The 24,167-nt window shown below is 44.3% G+C and overlaps 1 protein-coding gene across 2 annotated transcripts in view; it reads left to right on the forward strand.

Moving 5' to 3' along the window:
- Window positions 1–24,167, forward strand: part of SUFU (SUFU negative regulator of hedgehog signaling) — an 83,457-nt gene that overhangs the window by 49,483 nt on the left and 9,807 nt on the right. The window contains exons 7-10 of one of the 2 annotated variants that reach the window (XM_084210644.1): window positions 3,129–3,285; window positions 4,779–4,890; window positions 15,470–15,604; window positions 17,078–17,216. In XM_084210644.1, the coding sequence (XP_084066770.1) occupies window positions 3,129–3,285; window positions 4,779–4,890; window positions 15,470–15,604; window positions 17,078–17,216 (543 nt within the window). The remainder of the gene's footprint in view (window positions 1–3,128; window positions 3,286–4,778; window positions 4,891–15,469; window positions 15,605–17,077; window positions 17,217–24,167) is intronic. The other variant, XM_084210645.1, reaches the window with a different exon arrangement.

Raw genomic sequence — 24,167 nt, forward strand, 5'->3', positions numbered from 1 at the left:
GCTGAGTGCAGGGAGTAAGGCTGTGCCAGGCTGTCATGTGCCTTCTGCTCTAAGTAGTGGGGAAAGGATAAAGTGTCATTTTCTTGGTGTTGGTAGAGGGTGTGTGAGACCAGAAAGGCAGCAGTGGGAGAGAAGTGGAGGGGAGGGAGGGAACAGGCAGAGAAACTGGACAACTTTCTTGGGAGCCAGCAAGCATGTTGTCTGCCTGGGAAGCAGGCAGAGCTTGTTTGGAGGCTGCATTGTGTCTTGTGGGAATTGGTTGAGGCCTAAACTCAGCCCTGGCAGCAGCAGCTGTACTTTCTGTTCGGAGTTGCTGAGAATGGATCCCAACTAAGATGTCATCCCAGGATGTCGGCAATTAACACTGTGGCAACGCTGGCTGTTTTCTGTTCAGCCAGGCTTCCCTGTAGGCCATTCAGATTTCCCTGGCAGCACTGTCAAACAATTCCTGTCGGTCCCCAGCTCTGTGCTGATTCTCAGTGCTTTGCTTCTGTTTAGCAGATATCTCAGAAGAGAATAAAGCTGATTTGAATTTCCTGAGTTGTGGTTGCTGCTCTGCAGGTCACACTGCAGTGCTCTGGCTCGTTTAAAAAGGGATCAATGACTTAGAGCCTCAGAGCATCCCTCCCACATGCTGAGAGGAAAATGGGACAGAAATATCCTTTCTTTGAGGAAGGAAAGAGCTGAACCTCCTTTGCCCTGGGCTCCTCCAGCCTCCTGTTCATGCTGCCCTTTCAAGGAAGGAAGAACAGTTCCTCAGTCCAGGCAAATCTTTGCTGGCTAAAGGTGGGGTAGAACTGAGCATTGCCAGAGCTATGAGTCTACATCGATCGGGGTTTTTTTGACTTTTCCCCTTTTAACATCAATACTCGCAAACATTATGAAACAGGCGCGCAAATTAGGCTGCCTTAAGCCAGCTCGTTTCCATCAGCTCCCCTTGATCTCCAAGGGATGCCAACAGAGCAGCACTTCTTCCCCTGAGGAAGTGCTCTGCAAGCCAGCTGAGCTGCAGATGAGAGTCCTTCCCCCTCCCCGAGGCTCTGCACTGTGTCCGCAGGGTCTGGCTGGGAGTGGGGCCCTCGCTGCAGGGATGGGGGAGCAGATTCCACCAGAGCCTCGCAGCCCTCTGGCCTCTTCTTCTCCCTGCTCAAGAGCAGGTTTGGTGGCTCTCCCATGCTTCCCCAATGACTGGGATGAAAAATAACTTCGCTGACAAGTTACATCTCCCCACGCCAGCTCATTTGGGTCCTCACAGAGCACCATGGAGGGTTCCCAAAGGAGCCACGTGCTAAATCTCACTTAGAGCATTGTCTGCATATGTAGGAACGGATGTATTTTTTTTTTTTTCCCCACAACTTCTATTTCTGGGTGACACAACTAATTTTATGTTTAGGATAAAACAAAAGAAAATCACAGCAGATTTATTATTTCTCAGATTTTCCTATTACGTTTTCAAGAAGCCAGTTTCCCCTGACGCTGGAGGAAGATCCTAACAAGGGGAGAAAAACAGAAGAAAGGCAGTCTCTTGAATGCTTAAGTCTAAGTCAAGACTGCTCTGGTCCTGTAGTCAGCCACAGTCTCCTACCTCAATTTTGGGCCAAAGAGCGGGTTTTGGGAGGTGATCCAGATGAAAAAAAAAAAAAAGAGTTGGCTCAAGGGAAGGGATAGGACCACATGGAGGAGGGTGGGGCTGCAGTCATTGCAAATTACATCAATTTAAACCGCTGTGCAACCACACCCTGAATGCTTGTGTTTATCTTTGAGCTGCTCAAATCCTCTCTTGAATGGTCACAAGAACAGGCAATGCTCTTCCCGGGGTGCAGCATGCACAGCTGGGCAAGGGGAGGGATGTATATGGGTTTTAGTCTGGAAACTGTTTCCTGGGGACGGATTTTGAAAAGAGCAAAGTGTTCGCACAGTCTCTCATCTTCAGTGGCAATGCCAAACCAGAGGGTACTTACATGGATGGAGAGATCCTCTCCCACTGTGTATGACTGCACTCTGCTCTCTCCTGAAATCTTTGAAGTTTCTTGGGACTGCCTACGTTTTGGGGTGACACAGATCTATGCAGAGAGATGCAGATCTTGCTGGTGCCACTGAGCAGTACCAGAGGCAACACCCCTTCAGAAAAGGGGGAAGCGAGCCTGGCTGGTTCAGTGCCAGGGAAGAGGTGCCAGCCCTTGCTCGGTGTAGCACGGCCCCAAGTTTGTTCGGCTCAACATTACCCCCTTGTGGGTCATAGGTGGAAATTCAGATTGATGCCCATGTCCAAGAAGGTGGAACTTCCTGTAGGAGTTTTGGCTGTAGCTTAGGGCAGTCTTGCTGGCAACAGATACACATGTCCTTGAGAAAATGCCTGGTGCCTGAGAGCATCCAGCTGCTTATGATTGGTGTGTGACACCTTCTGAGACCCAAACACTGGTTACGTGCTTGGAAAGTCCAGCTTGCAAGGGAGGGACTTTGTTTACTTGCCAACAGAGAAAGCTATACAAAAGCTTTGACATTGGGAACAGACCTTGTCTCCTTGCACGTCCAAATTTGCATGTTTGTCCTTTATGGGGACACCCCAGCACATTGGAAAGCAGGGATTCTCTGGACAGTTTGCAGATGAAGAACCCATGTGAAGGATGAGTCTCTCCATGAGCTGTTCATTGTGGGACACTTTGGTAAGGTTGGAAAGAGAGCTTTAGTTATTCGGGGGCTTGTTATCATTGACATATAAGAGATCAACTGCCAAGATATGCTTCGTGTCCTAAATATTTCAAGTTGGTGTAAATCAGTGCTACCACTGAAAGAAGCAATCCTGCACACCCCAGGCCATTGGTCTGCACCTTTCTCTCTCCCTGCTTTGTGCTTGTCAGGGGCATGTAGTGAAGCAATGGGGACAGGGTGGGTTTTCATACCAGCTTGCTATGGAAAAGCTTTGTTTAGTTCAGAGTCACTTCCTGATTTGGCTCAATGTGCAGTTGCTGTTTGCTGACACAGCCAAGCACAGGGTCCAGAGAGTGGAAATTGTCCACAAAAGGGGATCTGCAGGAGCTGGTGAAGGTTGGCCTGCACCATGGTGGGCTCCAACTCAGGCTCAAGCCACGCTCAAAAAAAGTCTTGGTGTTTTGAATCTTTTCAAGCAGGAGAGAGTCGACAAAGGGATTGAGACAGATGGCTCAAACCTGAGTGGAGTGAGTGCCAAATGTGCCTGGGATGACCTGAGCCGGCCACCAGAGGATGATGAAGACAGCAGGAGCATTTGCATTGGGACCCAGCCTCGGCGGCTCTCTGGGAAAGGTAAGAGGTCCTGGACCAGGTCACTCTCATGGCCTTTCAGCTTCTGTTCTGCTGGGTCTGGGCAGTGCACTGAGCCATGCTGCATCCTCAAGTTCATAACCAACTTCACAGCCTTTGGGAGGCTTGCTGTGTCTCAGGGCAGTAAAATGGATTTTGGCCTCTTTGAAGAAGGCAGGAGAGAGGAAAAGAGTTCTTGGCAATATTTTGTCTAAACATTTCTTTCAGTTTTTAGGCAAATTGTAATCTGAATCTGCAAAGTTAAACTGAGCACCTGCTGAAACCAGGACTCTAAACACTCTAAACACCTGCAAGGTGAAGCAATTTCATTTTCCCAGGCTGTGTTTCCTTATTAACATTATCCCTGCTTGGGAAGCAAGTTGGACTGACGCTGCTCATTGCTGCAGCTGAACTCAAGGAATTCGTGCTAATACAGAAATCTAAAAAGAAGAATTTAAAAACTGTGGAGTTTCCCTTTGCAGTGAGATGCCTTCTCAGGGTAGAGATGTAATAGCCATTACACAGGCTTGAAATTATGCATATTACCTTTCAAATGGGTGAAGCAACATAAAATTTGAGGGCTTGAGATTTTCTGGAATTAACAATGGTTTCCACAGGAGTGGCATCTGTTCTTAAATCCATGGTAAAAATTATTAAATGGATACAGCCTGTCTTCTGGCTTCTGTGCAAGTATTTTGAACTGCACTGGATCTAAAAAGGCTGTTTTGCCTCAGCCTTGAAGTGAAAAGCCCAAGAGAGGTATACATGATGAAATCTGTATATTCTTCAAAAGATTTTTAAATAATTTGGGGTTTTTTTTCTCTACCTAATTCTCACATTTCTCAAAAATAGATGAGGAAACGTCTAAGAAAGGCAGGAAACCTTCCTGTTGAAAGTATTTGGCCAGTAGACTTTTCAGAAAAAGGCAGAAGTAAAAAGACTGCCTCTGAACTGCATAATTTGCGGCTTATTTTCAGATGTGAGCTTGAGGCTAAAGGTTGCCCTGCATAAAAATCCCTCCCTTTGTGGATCTTGTTGTAAATTAATCAACAGATTTCCAAAGCCAATTGCAAAAAACTTGGAAACCTTCATATATTCATTACAAGTTCCTGTTATGCCTAATGGGAAAAATGATTTCCAGTACAAAGGTTTGGATGTGTGAGGAGGTTGTATGAGAGTCAGAGAACCAACAAACACCTCATCTATGAAAATTTACAAAACTACTCAGAATTTCTTCATCAGGAGGACTCAGTACCAAAGATTCCAGCTCTCCTTGCCTGACATAACAATGAAGCCCAAACAGGGGAATTCAAGCTGACATTATAAGGTGAAATAACTCTCAAGGAAGTTCAGGAAAGTGCAGTTGAGTGTTACCCCATAACATTTCTACACTTCTTTCTGAAGGGGAAGAGTTTAGATGAAACACATTTGATATCTTCTTGTGTCTCTGTTGTTTCTGGGGATTCTAAATAATTTTTTTTAAATTCTCTTTGCAGATACAGAGCAAATCAGGGAGACTTTACGGAGAGGGCTTGAGATTAACAGCAAACCTGTCCTACCTCCAATCAATGCACAAAGACAGAATGGGTTGAACCTCGACCGAGCACCGTGAGTTCCACCCTGCACATTCACATGGTGGCAGAGGGAGGCTAAAGAGCTCAGCGTGGAAAACAAAGTTAGGGTTGGGTGGGAAAAGACTTGGCAAGGGGAGAGGAAAGCTGGCAGTGAGCACTTGCAAAGTGCAAAGATGGGTGGAAAAGAGTTATTGAGGTTGGATTAGTGGGCTAGTACTCAGGAGGGCAGCTTTCTAGACGGGTTTTGGATGAACCGTGCTAATGCAGAGTGGCTCTGACTGTTCTCTAGAACCTGCTGTTCATGGTCTTCAGTGTTTGAATTCAGACTGGAGTGATCCCTATAAAAAGTACTGTGCTGAAAAGTGCTATGATATCAGTAGAGATAGGTGGCATAGGTGACTGCTGATATTTTTTCCTGAGTATTTTGTTTTCAAGCTCATAATTACAAACCTTTCAGTGAAAATGTTGATTTTTTTTTTCTTTTTAAGTGACTTTGATCTTGCCTTGCTTAAACAGGTGGGTTCTGTCAGTAATTACAAGCCAATAACACCTGGGTCTCTAATAACAGTAGTCTGACAGGTGATTTAAGTGGGACTAGGGTGGCCCATAGATCTCTCTTGTAACTTCTGACTTAAGTGAATCTATTATTTCCACTTCTGTCTTTCCAGGCTTCTTCCCTTCCCCTCTTAGACTTCAGGTGCTAGTTCAGTGCCTTCCCATAAATTCTAATGTTTTCATCTAAATGATACAGAAAGACACACATCTTGGCTGCACTCTTTCTTCTTGGTATTTCCTTTGGTTTCCTAGTCTCTGATGAACATCTCTGCCTTCTGCTTTCAAAAGTAAAGATCAGCAGGAAATCAGCACTTCCCTGTAGTGCCAGGCAGGGACAGCATCCTGGTCTGTTTTAATTCCTGTTTCATTCTTGATTCAAACATATCATGAGAAAAATATTTCTTGTTGTTGTCCTTTCTTGTTCCACTTTGTGGATGACTTCCAATTTGCCGAATAAATGAATGTTTATGAGTTGCCTAATCCTTTGGGGGAAGTATTATGTATCAAATGCTGATTCTTTTTGCTGATATGTAATATGAGATATAGGTACTTATATTAAAAAAATCTCAGGTGACTTTATTATTGCTTTAGGAATAATCTTACTTTTGCCATATAGTAATTATATGGAGTCAAATTCTGATCTGACTCAGGTTTTGAGTAGTATTTCTCTGCCTGCAGGTTGGTCACATTGGACCATTGGTTGGTCCCACTGGCCCCACTGAAAAAAATATAAAATTATACCATTTGATTTGCACTAATCACACCCAGCCTTAGAGAGCTCAAAAGTACTGGGCAGGATTTCTCACAGATGCTGGGCTCCTGCATGCATCTGCTTGCCCAGTGTAACCTCTGAGTCCTCAGTGGTTGAGGGTGACCACAAACATTTTGAGTGCACATCAGGTCAAGGAGGCAGCTGATGGGTAAGCCTTAATGCTGGGAGGCAGTTGTTGCTTAGATAAGAGAGCTTTACGTTATTCAGGGTGAGATAAACAGAGATACATTTGAGACAGAGTGGTAAAAGGTTAGCAGAGGTCTAAGATGAAGCACACAAATATTTACCTGGATTTTTAACTGTTCTGAGACAGAGAAGGCAGGTCAAATTCAGAGCCTCACATATGTAACAGTGCTCTTTGTTGCAAATCTCTCTTACCTGCAGCAGCTGCACACTCACCCTGCCTGAAGCCTGAGTGGTAGGAATGGCTGGTTCCCAATATTTGCCTCCTAGGAGGTCAGTACATTTCTCTGATGTCTGTGGTTACCACCGGGGAAACTGATAGGTCACCTGTTTCTCCATAAGCACTTCAGTTAAGGAGAGACAGCTATCAGCTGTGTTACTGTGGTGATACTGTTGGAGGGATAGGGGAAATCTCAGCTTAAAACAGCAGTGTGTCCTAATGCTTTCTTCCTCCATCTTACTCGCTGCTTTGAGAAGAGTTTGGGAAAGGTCTTCTTCTCCTTGTGCAATTGTTTCTCTTCTCCATGTAGCAGATACGATGGGACTTGTTCAATGCATTGACCATACCAAAAGGGGTGGTTTGTGCTGGAAAACAGTGTTCATTTACAACCTCTGACTAACTAGTACTTAAATCAGACCTGATGGTTACTCTTACTGTGGCTAAAACTGATCAGTCAACACGTTTTCCAGAACAGTGTGGTATAGATGAAGCAGAAGAGGAAGAGCTTGTTATGTCTCTGCCTTCCTTAACACACTGTCTCAGCATGTCTCATGCATTTGAGCAAAATTGCTCAATGTGCAGTAAGTACAAGAGCGTGATACGGAGACTCTCATCTCCAGCTGCTGCACAGGAATGTAACTTAGGAGCTCAGCTTTTGCATGCAGTAATGTATCTACATCCATGTTCCCTCCAGGTACCTGCAGGGGTAAAGGCTGAGACACAAAGGGCACAAACCCAGTGCAGATATAACTCTTTCACTGGACATCTGAGCACCTCAGATGGAGGACATTTCTGTACATAGATCAAGTTCTTCTGGTGCAATCCTTGCTTGCATTGCTTGGGCCTGGTAGGGCTAGGACTCAGGTCTGTCCTTTGCTGTTAATCTTGTGTAATCAAAGGCAAGTAATTTAGCTATTGAGCTTCAGTTCTGAATCAATAAAATGGGACTAATAACAATGTCATCTTCTTGAGGCACCACATGGATAAATATGTTAATGATTATGAGGTGCAGGCTGATGGGAAGCAGGCTTGTGTGTAATCATATCCTGCACTGTACACAGCAAATCATAAAAAAATCAAACCTGTGGTTCTTTGCAAGGGTCCTGTGAATAACTAGTGCATTAGAAGTTCTTTAGGAACTTGACAGAAACACTCTCTTGGGGCATGGCAAACTGTTTCAAATCTGCTTTCCGTAAGGAGCGCTGCAGAACCCCAGGCTGTCAAATTTGCACCCAACTGACAGTAGGATGTTCAAGTCTGACACAGACTCTAAGGGCTTTGTGTAGAAGAGGAATGTGCTGTTTATTTATCATGGATTTGCAACCACCAACTGCTTTCCTAGTAGCTTTCTTTTCTTTCTTTTATCCTAACCCTACCACCCACACACAATAATCTATCAAGGTTTAAAGCAGACAACCTGTTCTGCATTCAGCATCACAAATAGCATCAGAAACACTCAAGCTTTTGAATATTTATTTGTATAAAATGTAGAGGATCCAGATTCTGTATAGATTTCCCAGTCTTTGTATAGTTACAGTTTTCAGTGCTTATGCAAAAACCTCATATTATTTGGTTGGAGATAGGGCTTGATTCAAGTGTTTTGGCTCCAGCAAAGCATATACTGACATGTTAAGCATGCATATTACCAGTTGTTCACTGTCCCAGAGTCCTAAAAAAAAGTTCCTTTGAGAAAAAGCTGGTTTCTGTCAAAACCCTGCTGGGCAGCTGTAGTACTTTGATTCATTAATGTTATTACTGTAGACTGTGTAGCCCTTTTTCTCCTAAGGATATGAATAAAAGCACACTTAAAGCTTAAAACTGCATCGGACATCTGTTTCTCAAAATTCTTGGCTCAGTTCATAAGCAGCCATTAAATCAGTTTGTACATATTAACAAAGGAACATGTGAATTAATCTTTGGAAACATGACTAATCATTTTGAACACAGGTAACCGAATACCCTCAATTACCACTTGGAGAAATAAGACGTGCATGAATACCAGTGTGTGTTTCAGTGGTGCATTATTTGTTTCTTAGGACCCATCAGCTTAGTAGGTGCTGCTGAGACGCACAGAAAGGCAAGGCTCCCAGTCTTCTGAATTGTGCAGATTGTCTCTTGTTGGATACAGAGAACTGTTACCCGTAGGGGATGTTTAAATGTCAGACTAAACACTGCTGCTGTCAAGCCCTCAGTGGGCTGGAAGCTCCAGATGTCAAAGTTCAGTGACACTTGTGGAGTCTTGCTTCGATCACTATTTAATTTCTTGATGTAATAATTTCTGGGGCCGAGTCTTTGGTTGTCCCTGGTAATTAGCTCTGTGCTCTCCTGTGTAGTAGGTGAGTAGTATCTCCATGTTACAGATTAGGACAGCAGAGTTGATTTGCCACAGTTGCAGTGAGAGCCTGCACTGGGATAGGGGAATTCTTGACCTTTTCCACCCCTCAAGGGCCCCCTTGATCATGCAGCATTGCTGAAATTGATGTTTTTCTGCCTCTTGGCTGACTCAGACTGTTCTACTGTGAGTTGAGGCATGGAGTAGAAACCTAGTGCTAGCACACTGCATTACTGCATGTGTTGAAGCTAAAATTATCTGTGATTGTTGCATTTCATTGTGCCAGAATTCAGGTGTGCCCACGCACACCCCAGTGTCTGAACATTAGCTTTGAGTGATAGAAAAGGGTCTCCAAAGTCTGTATTACTTTGATAAGGTTTTTCCATCATGTCTCTGCTGTTTATAACTCTCCCCCTTCTCAAGAAGGATCAAGTGGTGTGGTTCACATGCCTGAATCTCATATTTCTGTCTGGGATTTCCGAGGTAATTGTGCTGGTCCCTTATGTATGATGTCCCATTTGTCCAGGGACCCACAGAGACCTCAAGTCCCATCTGCATTCAATTTCTAGGCAGAAAGACAGTTTGAGTCTAGGGAAACCTGAACATATGGTAGCCCTGTAGCCATGTGCTAATTTCATCCAGCCCTGAACAGTTTCCAGCTGTGCAGGGAAATGAAGGCAGGTTCCTGGCAGAGTAGGGAACAACCCTCCGGCAGGTGGGGCTGGCAGGACTGTCCTGGCAGTGACCTGCTGGAGCTCTGCACTCTGAGCATCTCAGGAGGTTGCCTTCCCTCGTGGGAAGAGGGAGGAGTTGTGTCCCTCTAGAATTCCTCCTGGGATAACCCCAGACTATCACATGGTGTCCCTGGTTTGGAGCACATGAGTAATAGTGGCACTGCTTCCAGGGCTGGAGTCCACTGTTCCTGGAGTTCTTGGTAAATAGGGCACACGGATGGAGCAGCACTGGGTTAATGCACATTAACAAGCTCCATCTGAGCAGCGTTTCTGAGGTAGCTCTGACAGTAATACCAAAATGTAGGATTTGCTTGGAGGCGAGCCTGCACTTTGCTTCTCCCAGTTGCACTGGGTTTTCACTCTGCTTTACTTGGGCAGAGGGAAGCTGTTGTCTTTGTAGCTGGTTTCCTGTCTTCAGTTCTTGGAGGCAAACTTTACATAAAGAGGAGCATTTCAGCATTCTCTGAAGCTGTCTGGTTCTGGCTCGGCTTTCTGATTCTGCAACCACTAAGCAGTAAGTTTCCAATCCGGTCCTGCTTATTTAGGCATGCTCTCTCATCGAGTCGCCATTCAGTGGTGTCCTGGTTGAGTCAGGAATGCTGAATGGAGGGAGGCAGTATACTTTAGGGAGTGTCTCTCAGCATGAGGCTGAGTGCTGGGTGACAAGATTGCAAACTAGAAAAGTAAATGTCTGGAAAACCAGTGTCAGTAGAAGTGCAAAGCAGTCACCATGCTAATAATTTGCACTCCTGCATATTTTTCCCATCTAAGAATCCAAAAGTGCTTTGCAAACATTGACTTAATCCTTGCGACGTCCCTACGTGGAAAAATGTCTCGGTTTTACAGGCAGGGAACCTGAAGCATAAAAGAGTTGTTTGACTTCGCTCGTGAGTCTGCAGGGTGCCAGTGGCACAGCCTAAATCTCTCAATTCCACTTCAGCTGCAGGTCTTGGAACAGTCTGGCCCCTGCAAGCTCTGACAGTGGTTATTATGCAGCTTTCCAAAGGGATATGTGAGTGGCAAGAAGATTGTTGCTACTGGCATTGTCCTAGCAGCCCTTCCCTGCCAGGAAATGCACACAGAACATCGTCACCATCCTGTTTAACCAGGCTGAGGAGCACCCAAGTCTGAGCACTCAGAGTAGGCTTGTCTCAGTGTGACCACGGCAGGAGCTGTGTAACCATGTCCTCCCCAGTCCTGCACTTGCCTCTGTGCGTGCCTGATGGGTGCTGTAACTCTGTGTGCCAAGGTGCTTAGGGCTCTTTCCCACAGCTGCTGGTTTGCCCTTCAGGGGAAACTGTGGGAAAGAGACTGAAAGATTGTTGGCACTGAAGTGATCTTTGACCATATCTTCATGAGGGAGTGAGGAGGTTTGAAACAGCCACAGTTGGAAAGGGAAGAAGGGGGAGTGGAAGTAGGGGGCGGGAGGGGAAGAAAGGAAAAGTGGCCCGACCTTTCTCTCTCAGCTGTACGAGCCTGCACTGATGGTTTGCATTTGCTAACTCACAGTACTGAATTTTATATGGAAGGAGCAAGGAGCAATGACAGAAACTTACTTTAGTGAGGCAGTGGGCACCCACTCCTGGAAAGAGCCCCTGCCATGGCCAGCTTCCAACAGCATGTCCTTTGTGGTTTCAATACCTGGCAAGGTAGCTTGGAAATGCAGCAAAATTATGCTCCATATCAGCAACAGAGCTTGGAGGGGAACTGAAACTTCCTTCCTTGACAGATCCATGAGATCAAGCGCTCTGATCATAAAGCAAAGCGCAAATGCAAGAATAAATAAACCTTTCTTAATCCAATCAACCTGGTTATTCTTGAATCCCATAAAATAACTGCCAGTGGTTGCTTGAGGAGTTGCTATAAACATGACTTATAAGGAGGGGACATCCAAACTTTGTGCAACCTAGTGATTGCATTGGCGATTTTCCAGGATCCCCAGGGGCTGCTGCTAATTGGCATCAAATTAAGCAGGTTGCAGCCACCCTCATCTTTAATACAAAGAGAGGGCCCCCGGGAGGCTACAGGTTCCAGCGTGTGGCCTTCTCACATCAAGAAGGAACACAGCACACTGGGACATCGAGTCTCCTCAGGCCCTTTGCCCTTGTTGACAGATCTGGGGAAGCTACAGGCCACACTGGACACCTTTACAATGGCTTGATCGTGCTCTCTTTCTTAGAAAAAGAGAAAAAAAATCAAGTATGGCTTTGGTTAAATTCATGTTAATCAGCATTCATGAGACATAACAAAAAAACAACAAACATAATTTCCTCCCTCTTTCCTCCACCCAGAAGCAGACTACTGGTAGAAACTGAAGCTGGAAAAAATAGTTGAAAGTCAGCTAAAGTCACCTTGGTAACTGCAGCAATACACTTGCCCAGAACAGGAGACATCAAACCCAACTACAAACAGCTTTAAAGAAACAAAAAGAATGTAATCATCTAAAGAATTAATCTGACAACTGCCCACGTTTACACCTCCCACAAGCTCCCAATCAGAGGGAAATGCGCTTTAATCTCCTCCAACTCCCCTCCAGTTTCACAAAACACTAGATGTGCAGTCTTTAAACTGGGGCATTTCCGGCATGCTGCTTCCATTTAAATCTGCTGCCTTTCCTAATGCAGCAGCCCTGGCTTTTGCCGAGTTGTTTTTTCTGGACACTGAGAAACATGAATTTTTTTGTGGGGGTTGGACAAAGTATTAAATCTGGCATAGACAAAGTTTGCAACATTTTTTGTAATAGTCAGCTAGATCTTAGTCATAACAAGTAAAACTCCACTGACTCTTGCTGCTGATTTATTTGGTGATGGGGTGGAGGAAGCAAAGACTTAAGGGTAACTGACAGTCATAAAACCAGGGATGTTAGTGTTAGAAAGCAAACTTTTTCTGCATTTTTTTTTCTGAGTCTGAAAAGTACAAGCTGTGGATGTCAATGTGTGTTAGGATATGAGCTTTTTATTAATAACAGCCTAGAGGTCCTGCTGACCCTTCATCTGGGTGATCACCCTTTGGAAGGGCCAGCACAAGGATTTCCAGTCCCAAAGAGAGAATTTTAATAGGTCTTTCTCAGTCCCTGAATCGTGCGGCATTTTTCCGAGTCTGAAAATGATGGCACTGTGACCTCCTGATGTGTTATGTGCATTCCACTATATACAGTTCTGGTTTAGAAAGGTCTGCCTTAGACAGAAGGTTATTTGGCTTCTGCTATTGGAGTTTCACCCTTAATTTTAAATACCTGAAATTTGTGTGAGCTCCTCTGAAGGGAAACAAGAGGCACAGAGTATGAGCATTTTGGAAAGGATTAATCCTTTCATGTCATTCACAGAATTAACTACCATTTTGCTTCACCTTTTTGACAAAAGGGCTGGTTACTTATTAATGTGAAGTCATAATTATTGACAGCCGTAAAGTCATGACAGTTCCATTTGATAGTTATACATTAGTCAACATCTTCTCTTGAGCATGTAATGACAAACAGCATTTGCTGGTTTTAATAAGACTCAGAAAGCTTTGCCCCTTGCCTCCATAATTATTGTCATCATTCCTATTATTGCATTAACAACCGGAGGCTGTTCCCCCTCCGGACTGCAGTCCCATTGTGCTCGCAGCTGTACTGGCTAGTGTGGTGGAAACCTAAAAACCCACCTTCAGCTCAGAAGGATTTGGAGCCCAGGGTTGTGGGGAACTGTCCTGCAGCTCTCTGTCCTGCTGAAGCACAAATCTCACACCGTGGATTGCCTGTGAGGCTGTTCTGGGGTGTCCCCATGCCTGGCACGCTTAGGCAGGCCAGGTGAGCAGGGCACAGTCTCTCGTCTGTAGCAGTAACATTGCTGTAAAACTCCTGATCCACTCCACAGTGGATCAGGAAACTCTGGAACTGCATTTAGGAGCGCAAGTTTATGGCTTGCCTGAAAATCATGCGTTGCTAATGGCTGACCCTTTTCATAGGGGCTGATAAATGAATGATTGGAAGCTGTGGACCACAGGCTGACTTTCCCACAGCTCACTGTGTATATAAGATCTGATAAGGAAGTTGAGACAAAGCTTAGCTTAAGGTCAACTGATCATTAATCAACTGTAACTGCACTTCTCAGGTAATCAGCCTGAAAAATGCTGGCCTGCTCCACTCTTTGAAGACCCCACCTAGAAAGAGCTATAAAATGTTTGCTGAAGTAGATTAAACACAACTTTAAATGCCACACATAGACTACAAAGCATGTTGTGTCTTTGCTGCAGGGTTAACCCACTAAACTGACGCTCTGCTGATTGTCAGTCCATCAGCCCACCCTGTGCATAAGCTGTATCCTGATGTACCATGTCCCTGCTGGGTACATTACTACTTTTGTGTGTTGCTAAAGAAGAAAATAGGGCATGTTTTACAGTTTTTATCTTGCAGAGAGCTGAGCTGCTCTGATGTCTTTTTTCTGCGTATCTCTGACCTGGCCATGCACTGTATTTGCAGGTTGGACCATGAGATATCAGAGTTTAGCTGTTTCAGAGTGGGCACTCAGCAATGTGGGTGAAGGGCTCACGTGGGACTGGGTGCACCAGCAGAAGCAACAGGCTGATGTGCACTGGAATTCACACTGAACTGTGCTGCTATGTGTGTGGCTGGTGGGAGTAATTTTGGGACAGCTCTCAAAGGTAAAATCAAGTAAAGGTGTCATCTAGGTCAGCTCATGAGGGTGAAGCTGATTCTTTACAATCATTTCCAGATGTATACTAAAGACAGTTCAGCTTGGATGGAGGAAGAATCCAGGCTTGTTTTAACAGTGTTCTCAAATGGAGCCACAGCTTGATAGCCTTGTTTGGCTTTGGTCCTTGTGGCACAATGGAGGTACATTGCAACGTGGAATCTTAGTGCCCTCCTGCTTTCCCTGTCCCTCTCCTCTGGCAATTCTGTACTGTAGAAACTCTCTTAACAAACTCTTACCTCTATTAAATTCTTGTGGAATACCAGGTGACAAGAATATAAATCACTTATCAGACACTTCTCATCAGTCCATGTCATCTATTAAAGTCATAACCCATCCTGTCCTTTAGTCTTTGTTCCAGACTGTCAAGTAAGGGATCATGCTGGTGCTCTTTGAACATATTAAGTGTTTATGGTCAAGTATTTTGAGATAGATCGTTTTATTATCTAGAGGATTTGGTCTGGCAAAGTTCCTAATCATGTAACAATATAACCGTGTTGTAGCTTCAGAATATGCTGGTCTTGCAGAAATGAAGGAATAAGAAAGCAAAGTTACCATTGTCCTAAAGCAGCCCAACTTACAAGGGAGAAGAATCTGTGAATCTCCTACTTGTCACATCTTGTCACATGGAAACAGTCTTTTGGCTGTTGCACTTGATGCTGGTGGAACCGGGAGATTCTCAAAGCCTTTTGGTTGAACTGTGCACAAAAAGGCACAAAGGACTGGACTAGTGTTTCCTGCAGGCCACTGCCTGAAAAATCCTGAACATAAAGCAAAAGCAGGAGGAAGGACACACCTGGTAATTCTTCCAAAACATAGTGTTTGGAGTTTTGGAGACTTTAGTTTTGCTGCAGTTCTTTCCAGAAAATTAATTTTTCTTCTTATACTGGGAAGGGATGCACCATGTATATGCATCAGTTCAGATCCTAGGTTGTCAAATCAAGATGAAGAGCTGCATGCTGGGACTGGTAGTCTGAGTGAGGCTGTGTCTCTGCAGGAGTGGTGAAAACTCAGATGTGGCTTTGTCTTCATGACAGTTTTTTCCTGAATCCTTCCATATTTGCAATCAAAATAGCACAGAGTACTGGAATCCTGAATATGTGCATTTTGTCTGTTCTCTCAGAAGCCGTAAGGACAGTTTGGAAAGCGAGAGCTCAGCAGCCATCATTCCTCACGAGCTGATCCGCACGAGACAGCTGGAGAGCGTGCACCTGAAATTTAACCAGGAGTCCGGAGCGCTCATCCCCCTCTGTCTAAGGTGAGCGAAGCCATCCTCCTCCACAGCCTGTGTTAACATGCTGCTTTTGTCTTGTGGCATTGTTTCACCATACAGACATGCATGCAATGGGTCTGTAAAGGCCAGAGCTTAGATATTTTGCCAAAACACATTAAAAACAGATGATTCTTTGCATGATTCTGTGCTCATCGTGTTAAAATTGTTTCTCATTCTTTTTACATCCTCCAGTGTCTTTTGAGTGTTGAAGCAGGACAGGGTTAGTATAGGGGCTTTTTTATTAGTCTAATGCTAGCAACCCTGTGATAAAGAAGGGATGTCTTAACATACTCTGTCAAAGAAATCCCTTAAGTTATTCATTCAGACTTATGGACTCAGATAAGTGGTTGTGCAAAACCTGTTTGCAATCAGTTTATGCATACAAGTGTGGATTTTAGACAAATTATGTCACATGACTGAAGGAGTAACACATTGTGTGCATACTCTACACATTTTCTTTTGAAGATTCAGTCTGTGCATATCACTGGCTTCTAGTTTTCCATAATTTCAGCCAGCATTATTTTTAAAAATCCCTGTGCAAATGTTCTAGTATCTTAAGATAAAAATGAACTGTCGTGTCAAGACAAATGATTGTAGGTGATTGAGTTACTTTAGCTTAATGAGTTACATGTTGGTAGTATCAGAGTTATCAGCAGCAGGTGCACACTTGCCTGGGCCTGTTGAGAAACCAATGGAAAAGTTAATGCAAACATATTTTATTTTACATCACAAATGTGTGAACAGTCTGTCCTGATCAGTTAACTCATCTGACCAGCAGTAACTCACCAAGCAACTGTGACTCTGGTAGGCACTAAATATATTACCTGAAGCTTTCCCTCTTGCATGTTAGAAGCCATGAATGGGTGTCACAGATGCTCTGAGCCGAAATACAAAGCCATGATTTTCCCTTGCACTGAATGAAAAAAGGGAAGTAATACTGTAGATGGTCATGTAGATGGTCAAAACACTGTATGTGTGTTTTCTAGGCATTTGCTTAAGTAATATAGGTGACATTTATCAAACACCAGGACAATTGATTGCTAGGTATTGTCACAGAAATGAGCCTTCTTAGAAATGCGTCTTCACATTCCCACACAATGTGGAGTCTGGATTCTCTTCTGTAGTTTCCATCTTGCTGGAAAACTGTCAGTCCCCTGCCTTCACATACATCAGCATCTCATCGTGGGGATAGGCATGAAGTGAGATTTAGATGTATTCTAGCTCTGTAGCAAGGTCCTGAGATTGAAGGGGAAGATGAGGGGTAGCTCCCTGCCTCAGAAGGAGGCTCATCATCTGCTTTTTGGAGTCAATCATTCTTATATTCCTGAAAAATATATATTTGCTGCCTTCGAAATAGTTTCCCATGCTGATGGCAGAAACAATAGTTATGTATCTCCGTTGTTGTTTTGAATGCTGTGCACACCCTCTCAACTCATGCACATGTGTTTAATTCCCCAGGGGAAGGCTCTTACATGGACGGCACTTTACATATAAAAGTATTACAGGAGATACAGCAATCACATTTGTATCAACGGGAGTAGAAGGAGCCTTTGCTACAGAGGAGCACCCCTATGCAGCCCACGGACCTTGGTTACAAGTGAGAAAATCTGTCTCCTGATTTTCCCCTTTCCTCCTTTACTGTGACCTAAAAATTATCTTGCTAAGGGCTTATGTTGTTTAAAAGTGTAACAAACCTGTATTTTCTGCTGCAACATCTCTTATAGCTCATGGCTCTTGCACAATATTTTCAGTAATTATGGCCTCAAAAAATAATGGTGAAATGCTGCTATTTATATTAGTGGAACTTAAAAAGATAATTGACTGGAAAATTCAGACATCGTCTGTGAATACAGTAGTATCCATTTCCTGAAGTCGGTGAACACTTTGCAGGCTGTATTTATTCTTGATTTTTTCCAGAAAGGAATTTGGGGAGGCAGAGTGGAATGACCTAAACAAGAATGGAGCCAGGGCAGAAGAGCTAGAAAGCTGTGGGACTGTGATCCTGCAGAGCCAAGGTCTCAGTTTGATCATCCCTAACAGAAGAGCAGCACAGAGAGCAATGCCTTTCAGTTTTAGCTCTTTTCTATTGATTCTTTGATAAAAGCTTGTGGTTGCTTGAAGCACCCACACATTTTTGCACCCACATGTTCTTGGTGTCACAGATTTTCCCTGGAAAATCCCCGTCTGCTTGAAGTTGAGGGTCAGCCCTAGAGCAGTGATGCACTAATGATCTGACAGTGCAGCGCTGTTCTACCCTTGGATTTCTTTATGGTTATAAGCATATTGTGTAAAAAAATCTTGAGGGAATGTGTTAATGCAGAAAAGCCCATTTCTGAGGGACTATGTGTGCAGTACGTCTCTGCTTTTGCTGTAACTGTGGCATTTCTGCCTCCCCTTCTGTTTTGAAGACGGGGAATTGTTTCAGCATTGCAGTGTTGCAGTTAGCCTTCCAATGACTTGTTTTCAAGGCATTCTGCAGTCTGCATTCATATGTCTGGAGGACATCATACCTTGGAATCTGTATGACTTGCAAAGGAGCTGATCTCGGCCAGACCCATCTCGTGCAGGGATTTTCAAAGAGCTTGCTTTGATTGTTCTGACTGGAAAGTGCAATGCTCCTATAATGATTAACAGCAAAGAGTCAGGTTTAAGGGTGGGTCATTTGCTGTTGGTTCCTGTGCTTGCCAACACATGATACACAGGATCTTGTGACTGTGTTGACTCCAAACATGAGTGTTTGTTTGCATTTGCATCACATCTCAAAATATATTGATGTGTAGAGTAGTCAGGTAACCTCTAAACAGTGAAGAATGGCAATAATTATGTCACCATACAGACATGTTAACCCTTACGAACCTGGCTGTTTTCATGCCTCTTATTTTGGTGCTGAAAAACGTGTAAGATTTTTGGAGTAGGTGGGATGGAAAGGTGAAGAATTGCTGGCTCAGATGTTAGAGAGAAGGAGAAGCAAGTTCCCCCACTTGTCTCCTACATAAGGCCAATGTATTGGATCTTCTTGTCTGACATGACCAGCTCTGCTGCTGGCCCCTGCCCTGTCCTGTGTTGAGTACAAAGGAGGACAGGCTGAAAGGGGGAGGAAGGGAGGCTAAAAGCAGCCTGGGACAAGAGGAGTAGCACCCGGTTGTGAGATGTGTGAGTGTCTGAGACTCTTGGCTTAGTATGCAAGGGAAGACTTGATCCGGGCTTAGCCGTTCCTTGTGGTGTTGGGAGCCAGGGGAGGGGGAGGTTTATGTGGCTTTGCTTCAGAAGTAAAAGAAGTTGTGGTGCATAAAATTTCCAAGGAGGTGAGCTGTGTTTGGTTTAGTCCATTGCAGCCCAGGCTGGCTGAGTTGGCAAGCCCTGCTAAGCTTTCACAGCAAGGCCCAGAGAGGATTTTCTTCCTCCCTTGCTTGGGACTCCAGGCGCAGCAAGGAGTTCCAAGGAGAATTGGTGGCTGAAAGCACATTTCTGCGATGCAGGGGCATGTTGCAAAGACAAGTAAATGGAGGAACTGTGGAGAACAGGAGACATGGCAAGCTTTTCCTCCTGTGGACTTTTTCCCTATCTTAGGGTAGAAATAAGACCCTTAAAAATCCCGGCCTCAACTCTGCAGCAGCCAGAGACTGACTTCTCTTGAGTCTAAGCTTTGGTGCAGTGAGAGCCCAAACCTGCAGACTAAACACAGTACCTCCTGTTTACATCTCGTGGGCTGGAGTGGAGCGTGTCCAAGGTGCGACAGGCCGGAGAGCTGCTGTCTATCAGCCCCTGCTGCCCGGGCTGAGCAATGAGCTGAGAGTCACTGGGCTCTGGTGGAGGGTTAGCAGATGACAGGAGTTTGGCAGGTCCCAGCACCATTCCAACCAGACAGGTGTCCATATCACCACCACAGCTGGTACTCAGCGGGAACCATTTTAGCAATCTCAGCAAAAAAAGTAAGGAGTCATTAGACCAGAGAGATTGTACGCCCCATTTCTATCAACAGTCTTTCCAGGTCACGTTTGAGGCATGTTAGTAGGGGAAGCCTGTCCTGTTGCTGCCCATGCTCTGGGGATGATTAAATTATTTCATTCTCCAGAGCTGTCAAATTGGCACCTTTCCCAAGTACTTGGAATTTTTTTTTTTTTTTCATTTAAGTAACATTTAATTAGTTCTAAGAAGCTAAATTCTATTAAAGGTCTAAGCATGTTAGGCTGGTTTATTTCTGAACTCCTTCCACTATGTCATGTTTTGTTGAATAGGGAAATTGCTTTAACTCAGAAATGTACAAACATATTCAAGAAGTCCTCCTTGTTAACACTAGACTCCTGTTTATATGCTAGTTACTGTGGCAAAGTCTCTGATGTGTAACACTTGAATTAACATTACACATGATCAAAGGCTTCCGCGGTTCTTTCTTCCACTCCCCCTTCCTCCAGTGCTGTGACTGCAGAGCCCCCACACTGCCTCCTAAGCACCTCTCCTCTGCTTTCCAAGGGGTAGATGTTCCAGATGCACAGGGAAAGGCTGTGCAGGAGGTGTCTGGCTCATGCTGGAGGGTTAAGGATGCTGATCATGCAGACAGATTCCAACATAAACTGCCCCACAGTGACATTTGTATTTGTGGTGGAGCGTCCTTGGTCCAACATCTGAGCTGTGCCAAGTGTGCAATTCATCACAGATTGACCTTGTTTGTCTCTAAAACATTCCCAAAGCAAGGTGAGGTTGTGCGTGTGTTCTCTCTCCCTCCCTTACTTTTGTTCCGACAGATGATAGAGACGCTCTGTTGAAATGTGTTACTGATCAAGCCCGTCCCAATAAAGTTGCCTGAGCCTTTAATACATATTAATATTATCCTGGGGTAGTTTGTGTCAAAGCCTGTCAGCATGCATCATCCTTTGGGAATTACCATCATTAAGTCTCCAGTGATGGGAGTTAGGACATGCTTCTGCAAAGCTCCTCTGCTTTTATGTGGAGCTCTCTGCCCGTCTAGCACAAAGCAGGCTGTTCTCCCCTCCTGCCTTGCTCACCTGGACTGCTTACTCTCCCCAGAGGGGAGAAGGAGGTTTGTTTAACTCTACCTTTAGATAATTTCTGCTCCTGCTGCTTTAGGCAGTCATTGTTCTAGGCAAGAAGATGACATTCAAGCCTTTGATCGTGTGCAACGTGCATGTTACGCATCAGATACTACTGCAGACTCTGACATACAAGCCAATACAGTGTAGTAAAAACAAACCTATAGTTAAAGAATCCTCGTTAACTGTAAAATCTAGCACACAGAGTGTAAGAAATATCTCTGCACTTTAGCCTTGCTGCTGTTACACATGTGCATTTCAATGCAATATCTAATTGAAGAATCATACATATTTTTAACAGAGCGTGCTTGCCTCATTCACTGCAGAGATGCAGTATGTTTGGGGGATGAATCAGGAGCATGGAGTAAAGTAGACTCTTTCCTATAGGATTTTTTTTTTATTTGTCAAAATTGGAAAGTGTGTAATGAATGAGGCAGGTAATTGCAAAAAATCACAGTAGTCTTATAGTGAGGCCTGTTAAATGTCACCCTGGAAAACTGGGTCCTGGTCCTGCCTCTACTGCTCTTATTCCAGAGTCTTAAGCTAAAACGTTCTCACCTGGCAAGTGACTTTGTGTTCCTCATTTTCTGGATGGCCAGCTCAAGCCTGAAGTCTCATCTGTGTTCCCAGCAACCAGAGGATGTCAGGAGGAATTCCCTTGTGCTTACCTCTCTGCTACACAGAACTAAGTGTACTGGAAAACAGGGATCTGCAAGTCTTGAGATGGGCACTGAAAAGAAGTAGACATTCAGATTCAACTTTTTTTTTACTCATTTTCCTATGTCTGTTCAGAAGAACATTCTTCCAGTCATCCTGTGAAGAATGCAATGAATTCAGTGCTTGCCAGGCATTCTCCACAGATGAACAGCAGAGTCAATTCCAGGAAGAGATTAAAATTTAGTCTTGCAGGTCAGGAGAGAGAAAGGATTTCTTTGGGGCAGGGATTCATCCTGGGAGCTGTGTTCTAAGACCCATGTTCAGCTTCCTGCTCTTGCAGGTTTCCTCTGTGATTTTTAAGTCTCTACTTCCTTGAGCCTCCATCCCTCATCTGCTGTATTGAAGAGAGCACTTCCCTGCCTTGCAGAAATGTGAGGCCAAGCACGTCAGAGGCTGAGTGTGGTGGACAGTAAGATTAGGTACTTCCTGTGTTATCCATGCTGGCAGTAGCTGGATGGAGCATACTAAATAAAGGAGAAGAGAGTAGGAGAGAATGGGGAGACAAGTTGAATGATAATGAAAAGAAATGATGACTAATGCTGCATTCAGTGAGCAGAACCATCCTGAGGACTGAGCAGGGCAGAGGTCCTGCTGGAGAAAAACTGCAGGTGATCCTGTGATTACAGATTTGTTTCATGAGGGAGACATGTGCTGGCGCCAAATTAGCATGGCATCGTTTCTGTGCAGCAATTTCCAAAGTTTTGTATGCCCAATGTCACTCATCTCTAAATGCAGAGGGTATTTTTTCCAGGTAATTTACTTGGGTTTGGGACTAATTCTGTTAGGCAAGTGGAGGCTATGGATCACTGGCACTTGGCACCCCCTGATTCTCAGCACAATGTGAATGTCTCTGTGAGAGCTGACGAGCTCACAGCAGTGGTGGGGTGTTATCCTCTGGCACCAGGCACTGCTGGGGGACCCTCTTTGCTCGCCTCCCATGCTAGTAGGTTCCCAATGTCCATCTGACAGCATGTGGATGTTAAGGCTGTGGAAATGGGGTTCTCCAGGCTCCTTGCCCTTTGTTGTCCCCAGCTTTGGCATCTGATCTGCCCTTCATCCTGTTTTTCTCTGTCTCCGTCTTCCCCTCATCCTGGCCCGTCTCTGCTTTCCTCTCCTCCCCTTCATTCAAGATGGAAAATTCCTTCTCCTCCTCCTCCACATGGTCTGATTTCCAGCAGAAACACTGAGAGTGCTGGAGAGTTTCCCTGCCATTAGTCCTGATGTGCCTGGTGACATAGCAATCCCTCACCTCTCAGAGGAATGATTAGAGGAAAAATCACTCCTTAGCTACCTCTGCCCTATTTTGGGCCAGAGCTGCCTTGGGCTGGGATATGCTCAGTGAAGTAGGACTCTTCATTTCTCATAAAGGGTATGGGCAAACAGTACTTTCAGAGACTTCTGACTTAGCAAAGCATTTTCATGATCCGGAGAAAGACTTTCCCTTGTCCTTCAGAGCACTTGTTTGCTAATCTTCATCACCATCTTCAAAAGGGGTGGTTCTCGTGCCAACAAAATTATCATATGAGTTTGCTAGTACTGTCAAAATACACTTTTTCCAAAATACCTCTCTCAATTCCTTTCTCCCTAAAAACCTTAAAAAAAAAATTCAAAAACAAGGCATCCAGCATGGAAAAATAAGTTGAGGCTTAGGACAGCAAGGTCAAACCTTTCATAGAAAATGTTAAATGTGCCTGTAGGCAGGATAGGTACATGGAAGCCGTGGGAAGCATCCAGCATGCAGGAGCTATCAACATGTGCTATCTATGCTGGCAGTCACAGCAGAGAGGGGATTACTGTGAGCAGGGTCATGGGGGACGATCCATTCTTTTGGTTTGGCAACCTAAGTGAAAAATCTGGGAAAGAAGATCAGACTGAGCCCAATCTTTAAATATTTTCAGTTTTTCTTGCTGAAACAAAAGCCTTAAAGAGACCAAAAGCTGAAATAAAATCCTTTTATGTTGAATGAAACCAGAAATAAGAAATAAGAAAGTTTTCTTCAATAAAAACAGGAAAAAAATCTGGTTTTGCAGAATAGGGCTGGAGGTGTTAGAAATTTGCCTTCTCTAATCAATATTTAAGGGATATAATGCTTGCATAGGATATGAGAAACTCATACTTTATTTCTTTTCTTTAATTTGAACCCCTATTTCTACTTCTTTGCTTTTTGGGCACCACAGCTATAGGGTATTTTGGTTCTTCCTCAGCTCTTCCAATTGGAGTTGTTCCACATCATATAAAACACTGAATTAGTCACAGAGACAGAGTGCACAAGAGAATGACTTTGTTCCGGTAGAGTCAGGACATTCCCCTGGAAATGAGCACATCTGGTTCTTCTCTCTGCTCAACCACATGTTAAATCATTTATGCACATTGGCATAATGGCAGCAACAGAGGTTCAAAGCAACATTTGAAAGAGCTACTCTGATGCTGAAGATGCTCACTTGTAAGTGGTAGCTATGGGTCATGTCCTCTCTTGAAGACATAGGCTTGATTTTTGGTCTCCCCACACTTGAATCGATGTGTTATTCCTAGTGTGGTGAGTTTAGGAACACCCACAAGCTGGTTTGAGTTGTGCGCAACTATAGCCTGCTCTTCTGCAAAGCAGTTTTATGTGTCTACTCATGAAATTATTTTTCAGAATGTTTTGAGTGGCTTCCCCCAAATTCTTGAGCAGGTTTTAGAAATCTAAGCTAGCAGTTTTCCAGTAAGTTTATCATGTGCTCCAAACACTCCCCAAAATCTTACTGCATTATCCCTTTTTGTTTTTCTCCCTCACAGCT

This window comes from Fringilla coelebs (assembly GCF_963513975.1).
Source record: "Fringilla coelebs genome assembly, chromosome: 8".
NCBI lineage: Eukaryota > Metazoa > Chordata > Aves > Passeriformes > Fringillidae > Fringilla > Fringilla coelebs.